At 43.5% G+C, this 12,526-nt stretch overlaps 1 protein-coding gene across 6 annotated transcripts in view; it reads right to left on the bottom strand.

The window, feature by feature from the left end:
• The window catches only part of GRB2 (growth factor receptor bound protein 2), a 97,576-nt gene that overhangs the window by 28,941 nt on the left and 56,109 nt on the right, over window positions 1–12,526 (bottom strand). For all 6 annotated transcript variants that reach the window (XM_077459641.1, XM_077459644.1, XM_077459645.1 and 3 more), the window contains one exon: window positions 2,929–3,180. In XM_077459641.1, the coding sequence (XP_077315767.1) occupies window positions 2,929–3,006 (78 nt within the window). In that variant the 5' untranslated portion in view covers window positions 3,007–3,180. The remainder of the gene's footprint in view (window positions 1–2,928; window positions 3,181–12,526) is intronic.

Genomic DNA, 12,526 nt, shown 5'->3' with positions numbered 1-12,526 from the left:
GGTGAGTGGATGCCCACTAACAGGTGCTGCCAGGATGGATCTGAAATGACTGATGCTCTTTAAATGTAAGGACTTGTTCTTGCTGGTAGTTAGAATCTTTAATATCTGCAAACAAAATGAAAGCTTCCTATTTAGACTAATAAGCTGTCAGGCGGACCCGATCGCCGCTGGTGTCCCGCGATCAGGTCACAGAGCTGAAGAGGGAGGAGAGGTCTGTGTAAACAAACCTCTCCCCGTGCTTCCTACTGCGGCTGTCACCGATCGCCTGTTCCCAGTTATAGGGAAAGACGATTAGTGACGTCACATGCCAGGCCACGCCCCCTACAATAATAAAAAAAAAAAAACACATAACGTCATACATAACACTACATTGCCCCCTAGTGGTTAACTCCTTCACTGCCAGTGTCATTTACACAGCAATCAGTGCATTTAAATAGCACCGATTGATGTATAAATGACAATGGTCCCAAAAATGTGTCAAAAATGTCCGATGTGTCCACTATAATGTCGCAGTCACAATAAAAATCGCTGATCACCGCCATTACTAGTAAAAAAAAAAAAAAAAATTAATAAAAATGCTATAAAACTATCCCCTATTTTGTAAACACTATAACTTTTGCGCAAACCAATCAATCGTTAATTGCGACTTATTTTACCAAAAAATATGTAGAATACGTATCTGCCTAAACTGAGGAAAAAATATGTTCTTTTATAAATTTTTTGGGGATATTTATTATAGCAAAAAATAAAAAATATTACATTTTTTTCAAAATTGTCGCTTTATTTTTGTTTATAGCGCAAAAAAAAAAAAAACGCAGAGGTGATCACATACCACCAAAAGAAAGCTCAATTTGTGGGGAAAAAAGGACGCCAATTTTGTTTGGGAGCCACGTCGCACGACCACACAATTGTCAGTTAAAGCGACGCAGTGCCCAATCGCAAAAAGGGGCTTGGTCTTTTGGCTGCAAATTGGTCCGGGGCTTAAGTGGTTAAATAGAAAACTCTATTTGGATAGATTTTACTCCAAAATCATTTTATTAAAATAAATTTGATAACAATCAAAAAAATTGATTTAATCCAAAAAATCTGATTTAAATAAAGAAAATCAGATTTATACCCACCCTGCTAACTCCAAAATCCTCTGCTCGTGTTCCACACGGTGCATTGTGATACTAAAAGCCAGAAACTGGTGTTCACATACAGGAAAATCCTGTCTTACCTCATCAAAGACACTGTACCTAATAGAGGTCAAGGCTTCAACCATCACAGAAGACATAACTCCACAGGGGTCTGGGAATCACAGACATGTACCATGGCCCTGGGCCTGTATAGCACCTTACAGCTAACCACGTGCCAAGGTGAGTGCCTAACGCAACATCCAGTGCCTTAAGCACACATTACAGGCTGGCCCCAACATAGTGGGGTCCGGGTACCCAAGGTACAAAATTATGTTAACTGATCTGGAAACTGCCAGATAGCTAAAGGCTACAGGCAGAGCTTGATTGACGCTTCAGAGAAACATAGAATAGCTTAAAAAAATAAATACTTCTCCAGAGAACAGGTAACACACCTTACGACACTAGCAAAAAAACTGGAGTCTCACAGAGTAGGTGGGAGGTTATACAAATATACTTTAAAGGCAGTGGTCTCCAAACTGTGGCCCTTTGGTCGACTTTATCCGCACTTGCCCCCCCCCCCCCCAAAGACACCAACAATGGAGCACTATTTCTACCACTGACACCAACGATAAGGCACTATTCCTCCCACCGACACCAATGATGGGGCACTATTCCACACACCGACACCAATGATGGGGCACTATTACTCCTGATTACACCATCCATGGGGCACTATTCCACCCACTAATACCAGTGCTGGGGTACTACTCCTCTCCTTGACACCAATGATGGGGTATTATTCTTCCCGCTGGCACCAATGATAGGGCAGTATTCCTCCCACTGACACCAACGGTGGGGCATTCCTCCCACTGATACCAATGATTAGACACTATTTCTCCCAATGACAACAATGGGGCACCACCTGCTGACACCATCAACGGGGCACCCTTCCACTAATACCAATGATGGGGCTCTATTCCTCCCGCTAACACCATCAATGAGGCACTATTCCTCCCACTGATAGTGGATACCAATGATGGAGCACTATTCCTCCCACTGACATCAATAAAGAGGCATTATTCTTCCCACTGACACCATTGATGAGGCACTATTCTCTCCACGGATATCATTTTATACTCCCAATGTCCACAGCCTGGCCCTCCTAAAGTCCAAAGGGCAGTAAACCAGTCCTTTGTTTAGAATGTTTGGAGACCCCTGCTTTAAAGCAACCCCAACAAGTTTTTTTCTGTGTCCATGTACCTGAAGGTAGCTTGCATATAACCCATGGTCTATGAATACAAGTACTATGTCCTGTACTGTATGATGAGGCACTATTCCTCCCACTATTTCGTCTATTTCCAATACAAACATACTTAAAAAATTTCTTATTTCTAAACCGAGCATGTACAGATGGGTAACGTGGAACAGAACTAGGAAAAAAGCTCAATAGCTTTTACTATAGATATAAAAAGAAGAAGCAGACTGCACAGAATGACAAGAAGTCTCAGTCAGGAAGTTACAGTGGATGTGGTTTGTGAAATTCTGCAAAAGGCTTTTAGCTGTGAACCATAAAAGAGATAGATAAAGGAAACAGGAATAGAGGTGCAACTGGCAATACATTCTCCAGGTGACCAATTGTTTGCCTGTAGAAACATCACGCTTCAATGCAAACATTACTTTATACTTAAAGAAAACAGAATGGCTTGGATGACAAAGCAGACACTGTAGTCTCTCTCTCTTTTTTTTTTTTTTTTTTTAAAACCAATGTCTTTCTTAACAATTAACTAAATTGATTGCTTGTCTTGCTCACCTTTAGTATGTCCCCTCGTTTGAAGCTTAGCTCATCATCAGCTGTGGCTTTAAAGTCATATTTAGCTATGGCTTCCATGGTTACCGCAGCGTCGCTGACCTGCGGGGGGGCCTTCGAAACAGAAAGGCGGGACCCCTCCGCTGCCCAACCTCCTCAATGTCACGTAGCGCAGTTAACTAATGTCTTGATTGCCGCACCACACACGGCTGGTTGATGCTCCGAAGGTAAGACGACGGCGGAATCGCTTGCGGCCTTTATGAAAGAAGGAAAGAAAGAAAGCTTTAATTACAATATGCCACAAATGTTATATGTATTTACTCAGTAATATATAATATGGAGGCAGCTTAGCAAAGACATTTTTAATTTTCAGCCCAGCCAAAGGGTTTCACAACAGGCAACTGCACCAAACCAATAGTTACTGCAGTTGTGAAAAGAAGAGTACCGTGCATTAACTGAAATCCCCTCCATGAGCCGGCTTTGCTTTAAAGTGTGTTCCTGGTATGTGTAGTAAAAGTTTGAGTTGATAACACCATATCTTTTCTGCATTTACATTCCAAGCAGTATTGTCAGCTCTGTTCTCTGCTCCTGGACGGACCTCCAAATATCTCCCCTTCATAAATCTCTGGTTGCAATATAAAATGTCTGTGTTGCCTCGTCTGATCTCTGCCCCACTTTACACAATCATACTTGTGATCCAAGAATCCTTTTCAGGTTGCACAAAACCAAGAATGATGAAGCTCAAATGCAAATACATTGGACAGCGGTTTTCATAAAGTAACCAAAGAAGGCAACTGAATTTGCTTTGAATCTAGGAGTCAGCTAAAAAAGTTAGGAGCCAGTTTTTTTAAATCAGCTGCCTGGCACCCAGAACTGCTTGTATGGGGTGTCAGGCAATAGGAATTGCTCATGCCTGCTGCTGCCAAGGGAAAAAAGGACAATTTTACTTTTTTCTTTAGTGTAATATAAAATTTAGCAAATAAGTAATTTACTTTCCTTCACTGATGTACGCTGCACTGGTGGGTATTGAAGGTGGTAATGATGGGCACTGATAGGCTGCCTTAGGGGATATTGAAGGTGGTACTGATGGGCACTGATAGGCTGCACTGGTGGGTATTGAAGGTGGTACTGATGGGCACTGATAGGCTGCACTCCCCATCCACTCACCGGCGGTAAGGGCGACAGATCCAGCCCACAACCACAACTCCAGCACCCAGCTGTTAAACTGGGAAGGAGATGGGCAGTGAGAGAAAGCAAGGGCACACATCACCACAGCCCCGCCCACCAGAAGATGACGCTGGTATGCTCCAGCAGGCCACAAAGCCACAGTCTCAATTACTGGTGTTCTGTCAAGATAGCCAACGCATCAAGATCTCCAATTACGTCACTTCCGGATACTGTAAACCATCATTAATTTCAGATTGATGATTTGCCGTTTTCACACAACACCGGCAAATGTGTACACTCCAGTACATGAAGACCTTGCTGTTTTGACACCACAGCAGGTAACTAGGAAAAAGTTGTCGCCGCCGTGGGGGCGGCCATTTTGTTGATTAGTAATGGAGTGGACTAACAATATCCGGAGTGTATACAGCTGCCAGTGTTGTGTCAAAACAGCAAGTCGTCAAAATCTCTAATTACTGACAGTTTACAGTAACCGATAGTGACGTAATTGGAGATCTTGATGAATTGGCTATTTTGACAGAACACCGGCCAGCCCAACCTTTGTCCCTGCACCCACAGAGGGGCCACATGGGGGGTATCCAGATCGCTGCTTCAGTGCAGCCCAGGCACCAGGACACAATTTTCAGTCACCATGGTGACCTGGCGCCTGAGTTTTGTTGAGCCCTGCTGTAAAGAGTTAGACCATTATAATACAGGAGATAGCAGGCTGTTGTCAGTATGTCAGGGCACCTTTAGGTCAGGTATCTGTGCTTTTTTTTTTACAAATAATGCATTTATTATCATAATCATGGCCACAAGCTTTATCCCTGCCAGTGTGGAAGACTCCACATCTAAAACTTAGACCTCACACGCACACGTGACGTTTGGCCATCTCTCCTAGAAGCATTTCCTCCTGGAAGCAGCGTTTTGGCAGCAAACACCCTTGATGCTTATAAAATGTGTGTAAGGCATTTAGGCGCACCATGTGCTTGAGCATTCATTTATTTAATTGGCTTGAATAATAATTTATTCTGGCCACTGAAATTAATGAAAGCTCAATCACTAAGCACGCCTAGCATCACATTTACACATGACAATGGTTTTTCCTGCCAAAATGCTGCTGTATCTGTATGCACTTTTTTTCTGCTTCTAAACGCCTATGTAAGCTTGGACACATAGGCCAACATGAGGGGCGGGGATTGGAAGTGGGGGGGGGGGGGATGCCCGTAAAAGCAGCATTAAAAATGTCCAGTGTGCAACAGGCCTTAAATAGAGACTGAATATAGTAACTGCAGGCTTGATGAATTGCAACTCAACCTGATCTGGTGATTAGCGTCTTATCAGGGTGCCTCCTCGCTAAGAAAGATGAAATAATCTAGAAAAAAAAAAAAACTCAGTTCTCTGGAAATGCAGTCGAAATTACTTCCCCATCATTTCATGGTAAACCAAGAAGAGCTGCAATTTCTCTCCTCCTCTTTATTGACTTGCCAAGGTTCCTACAACATAATGACTAATACATTACTTCTCTTATAACATGTGGAATAAAATATTAATCTGGTCTCTCCCCATTCCCTTTGCCCCCTTATCCCTCGTAAACATGCCATAATGACATTTTTAAAAAGCTGCATTTACTTACAAGCCCTATTTTTGGTGTCTTCACTGACATCTCTCGCTGTGCTTTTCTATGCAATGCCGGCAGATCGTGGTTGGTGGGAGGGGCCAGAAGGGTGCTGTACAAAGCTTCCTGAATATATCACAGCACCCCGCCTCACTACTCCAAGGAGTGGGCTGGGTGTTAGGAGGAGTTATGCAAATCTAATGCATTAATGGGTGGCTGTCAGTCTGGAGGAGTAGGTGTTCATGGACTGTATTTGCATGCAGACTATCCTAATTTCTACATGCCATGCTGAGACAGTAAAGGCAGGAGAGGAAAGAGGTAGATGACACCTGACACTAAGCAGCCAGGAACTGAAGTGGGCTCCATCTGACTTGCTGAAGCTTCTAATGCACGCTGTAATATCAGTATAGGAAAGTATGCTAAACAACTGTAGAAGAATGAGGGTAGTGATAGCGAAAGCTTCAACCACTTTTCCAACAATGCCATTTGTTCTGTTTTTGCACATGTTTAAAATGCACATTTTAGACATGGAGATTAAAAGTGATTGTAAAGGAGTTTTTTTTTTTTTTAATTAAAACATCTCTATCCTTGCCTGCTCTGTGCAATGGAATGGAATTGCACAGAGTAGCCCTGAACCTCCTGATCTCGGGTCCCCGCTGGTGCGCCTGGTTCACCCTCTCTGTCTAGTGCCCCCACAGGGAACTGCATCCAGGGTCTATATAATGATATTATGATAAAAAAAAAGAAAGTTTCTTTTCTTTTTTTTTTTATTTAAATCGATTTTTCTGATTTTTATCAAATTTATTTGAATAAAATGCTTTTGGAGTAAAAATCTATCTAGAGGTAGTTTTCTATTTGAGATACATTAATAATTTAGTTTATTCAGCATGAAATGGAGCTTAGTTATGTAGCATGAGGCTGTATACAGTACTTTGCAATATTGAAATTTTTGGTAAACTAATTTAATGAATCCAAGCTCTGCAAGTTGAGATAACGTGCAATGCATGGATACATTCACACAATTTCACAGTAACCAGGAGATAAAAAAAAAAGTTCAGGAATATTCTTTTATCCCATTGTTTTGCAAATCTATGTACACTACAAACTGTATGATTGAATCGGTTCTGATATTGTTGTTTTACTAACCTGACAGCTTATTATACTAAATTGGAAACTTTAATATTGTTTGCAAATATTAAAGATTCTAACTACCAGCAAGCACAAGTCCTTAAAGAGCACCAGTCATTTCAGATCCATCATGGCAGCGCCTGTTAGCGGGCATCCCCTCACCTGCTGCTGCCACATCACTCACCTTGTTGTGTCCATGCCGCATTACCAGCCGCCCCATTAAAGTGAATGGGTCTGCCGGTGAGTCAACAGCGAGTCAGAGTTTCTCTTTAAAAATTAAGATTTAAATCAAGTTGATTTAAATCAAGCCTTTTTACTAGTGATTTAAATCGAATCCACTCCTGAGTCCTGCTGCTGCATCCACTGACACAGACTGCAGGATTGGCCCTGCGGTCCCAGAAAAGGCCGGTGAGACACGGGAGTGAGGGGAGAGATAAGAGCTGGAGATGTGCGCAGCGCTGGATCAAATGAGGGCTCAAGCAATATTAATGCCTAAACAATATTTACATTAATGCAAGGAATGTATTAAGGTCAAAAATGTTTAGGCTTTAGAACCACTTTAATTAAACCCCCCAAATATGAAATATTTTCAGAAAGCAAAAAGCCCCGGAGAATAAAATGGTTGACTTTTTCTGCTGCATGATATTAGCATATGTTTATCAAATAAAAAAAAAATTTGTACAAGAATACACATATTTTAGTGCACAAACACAATACATCACCCAATAACACAATCTCCATTTGCATTGATAGCTGCACCTGCTGAATATATTAAAGGAGAAGTATAGACAAAGCTACTGGCTGTACTTCTCCTATGGATCACAGGAAAGCAGTGGGTTCTGCACTCCTGAAGCCCACTGTCGGCTGACATCACAGAGCCGGTCCAGGCTCGGGAAGGATGCCCCCCCCCCCCCACATGCCTGGACCGGCATCCAGTTCAACCTCTCAGCAAGCTGCTGAGAGCCTGAGCCAGCTGCTGCTGCCCCTTCACAGCCCAGCACTCCAGTGAGTGTGGAAGGATGGAGCAGAGAGCTGCCAACTGATAGTCAGCAGCTCTCTGCTCAGGAAACTGTGAGAACCGAGCCATCGGCGGTGTTAGATCGCTCGGTTTTCAGTCTTAGAGACTCCGGGGGACCGATGCTGCATCCACATAGGTATGTATGATTCTTAAATAAAAAGAAAACCCATACTTCCCTTTTATGTCTTTTTTTTTTCTTATTATTAACTTTATTGCTATCACACAAGGGCGCCAACAGAAAAAGGTGGTGTTAGCCTTTACTGGGCCAATAGAAAACGATAAGAAAATCCAAAGTAAACTGGTGAGCCTTTCTAGTGGTAATGTTTTCTGCACAGCATAAGCAGATCAATAGGCATTGGTTTCACTTATGTTACAACGAAACTGGGTTTGCAGTGAATTAGCTGCATGTATATCACACTGCTCAATAGGAGGCAAGACTTGCAGCTGAAGATAACACTGCTGCTGAAAAGAAAAGAAGTTATCAGGCTTGCTCAGACTGTGTGGTAAGAAAAAAAAAAAAGAAAAGACGCAAAGAACACGGCTGATTGTACACAGAAATGAAAAAACATGTAGGTGTTAAGCAATTAGGCAAAAAAAAAATGTATATATGTATATATATATATATATATATATATATATATATATATATACACACACACACATATACATACACACACACACACACACACACACACTACAAAAACGCACTACTTAACCACCACCTAAATGCAGTGAATAAGTGAATGCCTGTAATGAAAAAGAAAAAAAAACACAACCACCTACTAATACACAATGGGGGTTATTTACTAAAGACAAATCCTCTTTGCACTACAAGTGCTCTCGGAAGTAAAGTCGCTGTAGATCTGAGGGGGACATGCAAGGAAAATTAAAAAAAAACAGCATTTTAGCTTGCACATGATTAGATAAAATCAGCAGAGCTTCCCCTCATTTCAGATCTACCCCTTAGATTTAGAGCGAATGCACTATAGGGGGACATGGCATAGATCATCAGGAGGGGCCAGACATGGATTAAATCATTGCAGAGCCTGCGGCCTGGATTAGACAGGTATCTGTTCCCCCCTCCCCCTGAAAGGTTCCAAATGTAACACCGGAAGGGGGAGGGGGGGGGGGGATGGGCAGGAATCCGATCAGTGGAAGTTCAATTTGTGGGTGGAAGTCCACTTTAAAGAGGCAGTAAACCCTTGCTACATATATTTTCCTTCTCTCTCCCCTGCAAAGTAAAGACATAATGTGCTAGTACAGGTCTCAAAATGTCAAGTCCTGAGCCACTAGCCAGGCCTTAAAAGTTACTCGCCACCAGTTGCCCCACCCAACCCCTACCCTGGCACGTCCTTAAACACGCCCTTGTATATTATTTAATGAAATTACACCGTTAAATGTTTTATGCAGAATTAAGTTCCAAAAATAAATATTAACAACTACTTTAAAATATTAACACAAAGCATAACAGTACCCATCAGTGAAGCCTATCAGTGCCCCCTATCAGTGCAGCCTATCAGTGCAGCCTATCAGTGCAGCCTATCAGTGCAGCCTATCAGTGCAGCCTATCAGTGCAGCCTATCAGTGCCCATCAGTGCAGTCCATCATTGCAGCATATCAGAGCCTATCAATGCCCATCAGTACAGCCTCATCAGTGCAGCGTATTACTGCCCATCGGTGCAGCGTATTACTGCCCATCGGTGCAGCATATTACTGCCCATCGGTGCAGCATATTACTGCCCATCGGTGCAGCATATTACTGCCCATCGGTGCAGCATATTACTGCCCATCGGTGCAGCATATAAGTGCAGTCTATCAGTGCAGCGTATCAGTGCAGCGTATCAGTGCAGCGTATCAGTGCAGCGTATCAGTGCAGAATACAAATTCCTACCAGTGCAGCATGCCAGTGCCCATTAGTGCAGCATACCGTTGCAGCCTCTCATTGCCCAAAAGTGCAGCCTCATCAGTCATCTGTGCCCAGAAATGCACCAGGGAGGAATCACGAGGATTGGGTGGCTGGATGACACAGAGCGGGATCTCCCGCTGAGACGTAGCTTGTATATGAATAGTTGCACTGTCAAACAAAGTCCAGCCTCCTGGAATCTAATAGACAGCATACTGCTCCAATGCCAGTCCGGAGGCGGGACTGTTTGACAACGGCTGGCTATTCATACAAGAGCCGTGTCTCAACGGGAGATGCCTGCTCTCTGTCCTCTTGATGCACGATCCTTCCAACCATTTCCTGGCCGATCGCTTCTGCCAGAAGTCTTTTTTACAGGACATCAGAGCGGCCCGGGGGACAGGGGTTCCCTCCTGGCTGCAACGCTTCTGCCAGAAGTGATCAGCCAGGAAACTGTCAGCCTGGTCCGCCCCTGCTCCACACACGCCCTCTGCTAAATTCTACTCGCAAGATGCGAGCAGGTGAGTGGAATTTTTGAGGGCTGTGCTAGTATCCTTTGCAGTACTTGCATGGGCAGCGGATAGAGAAAAGCCCCAGCCTTGACAGTCAGTGGGTGGAGGAATGACCCAGCATTGGCAGTCAGTGGATGGAGGAATGACCCAGCATTGGCAGTCAGTGGATGGAGGAATGACCCAGCATTGGCAGTCAGTGGATGGAGGAATGACCCAGCATTGGCAGTCAGTGGATGGAGGAATGACCCAGCACTGGCAGTCACATTACCTTAGTGGCATGCTTTTGCAAATAGGCAACCTACAGCGTATCCAAAGGGGTATAAGTGTGTGTGTGTGTGTGTGTGTATGTGTATGTGTATATAATATACACACACACACACACACACACAGTATCTCACAAAAGTGAGTACACCCCTCACATTTCTGTAAAGATTTTATTATATCTTTTCATGTGACAACAGTGAAGAAAGACACACTAGTCTGCTTGTCTTCACAAACTGTTTGCGGGCTTTCTTGTGCATCATCTTTAGAAGAGGCTTCCTTCTGGGATGGCAACCATACAGACTAATTTGATGCAGTCCTGTTCCTGGCCTGTTCCGAGTGAAACCTGTCCTGTTAAACCGCTAGCCACTGTGCTGCAGCTCAGTTTCAGGGTTTTGGCAATCTTCTTATAGTCTTGGCCATCTTTATGTAGAGCAACAATTATTTTTCTCTGATCCTCAGACAGTTTTTTGCCATGAGATGCCATGTTGAACTCCCACTGACCAGTATGAGAGAGTAAGAGCAATAACACCAAATTTAACACACCTGCTCCCCATTCATACCCGAGACCTTGCATCAATATCGTGTCACATGACACCAGGGAAGGAAAATGGCTAATTGGGCCCAATTTGGACATTTTCACTTAGGGGTGTACTCACTTTTGTTGCCAGCTATTTAGACATAAATGGCTGCGTGTTGAGTTACTTTGAGGGGACAGCAAATTGACACTGTTATACAAGCTGTACACTCACTACTTTACATTGTAGCAAAGTGTAATTTCTTCACATGAAAAAATATAATAAAATATTTACAAAAATGTGAGGGGTGTACTTACTTTTGTGAGATAGTGTGTGTGTGTGTGTGTGTGTGTGTGTGTGTGTGTGTGTGTGTGTGTGTGTACATACACACACAAACAAAACCCACACTAGGGAGACACACACAACTTGCAACACACAGGAAATCAGTCAGGGAAGTCATACTAACCCACCTCAGACTTGTGAAATGTAGGCAAAATCCTTATCTCAGCACAAAAATTTGTCTCAGCAAATTTTTAGAGATGTGTTGCTTTTGTATCTCAGAATTAAAGTGACACTAAACGATACCCTTATTTTCCAAAAATACAGGCACATCCACCACATGCCGACCGGGCCATAGCTGAAAGACGGCTACAGCGCGGTTGGCTTATTCTGGGAGGGCGTCCATAGATGCCCTCCCAGAATCTTGCTCACGAGCGCCCCCTGGGGCGTGCACCCCGAAACATCCGTGACTGGCGGGCCCGGAAGACACTGCGCATCACGGATCATGGTATATGGCCGCTGTTAGCGGCCATTTTTTACATGATTGCTCTTTCAAATGACGGAGCGATCACAACAACAGACCAGCGTCACGTTCGGTTCCTCCCTCCCCTCTCTGTACCGATTGGTACAGTGTGAGGGGAGAGGGGGAAAGATTGTTTGCAGCAGCACTGTGGGCTGGATGTGTAGTGCCCACAGCGCTGCTCAGTGCCCAATCTAGCCACAGCCAGACTCTGCAATATTCATCCATTCATACCGAGCTATACTCAGCCATCCCATCCACATTCAGCCATAACCAGCTATCCCCATCCACGGCTCATCCATGCCACATCAGTTCACATCCATTCTACTACAATGCCTCAAAGTGTAATTAAATAGTCAAATTAGACTTGAAATGTATGCCCCTAGAATGCCTGCGGGTGCTCCCTGCATGTTGGGCCTCTGTATGTGACCACACTGTGTAAAAGTCTCACACATGTGGTATTGCCATACTCGGGAAGAGTAGCAGAATTTATTTTGGGGTGTAATTTGTGGTATGCATATGCTGCTTGTGAGAAATAACCTGATAATATGACAATTTTGTGAAAAAAAAAAAGAAAATAACTTGAATTTGCAAAGAATTGTGGGAAAAAATTACAACTTCAAAAACCTCGCCGTGCCTCTTTCTAAATACCAGTGCTTCAGGTGTGATCAATTTTCAGAGAT

Source organism: Lithobates pipiens, unplaced genomic scaffold (assembly GCF_037356315.1).
Source record: "Lithobates pipiens isolate NorthernLeopardFrog02 unplaced genomic scaffold, aLitPip1_a1.2 Scaffold_28, whole genome shotgun sequence".
NCBI classification, from domain to species: Eukaryota; Metazoa; Chordata; class Amphibia; order Anura; family Ranidae; genus Lithobates; species Lithobates pipiens.
Note: the sequence above shows the minus strand (reverse complement) of the source record. Positions and strands in the feature narration are given on the sequence as shown.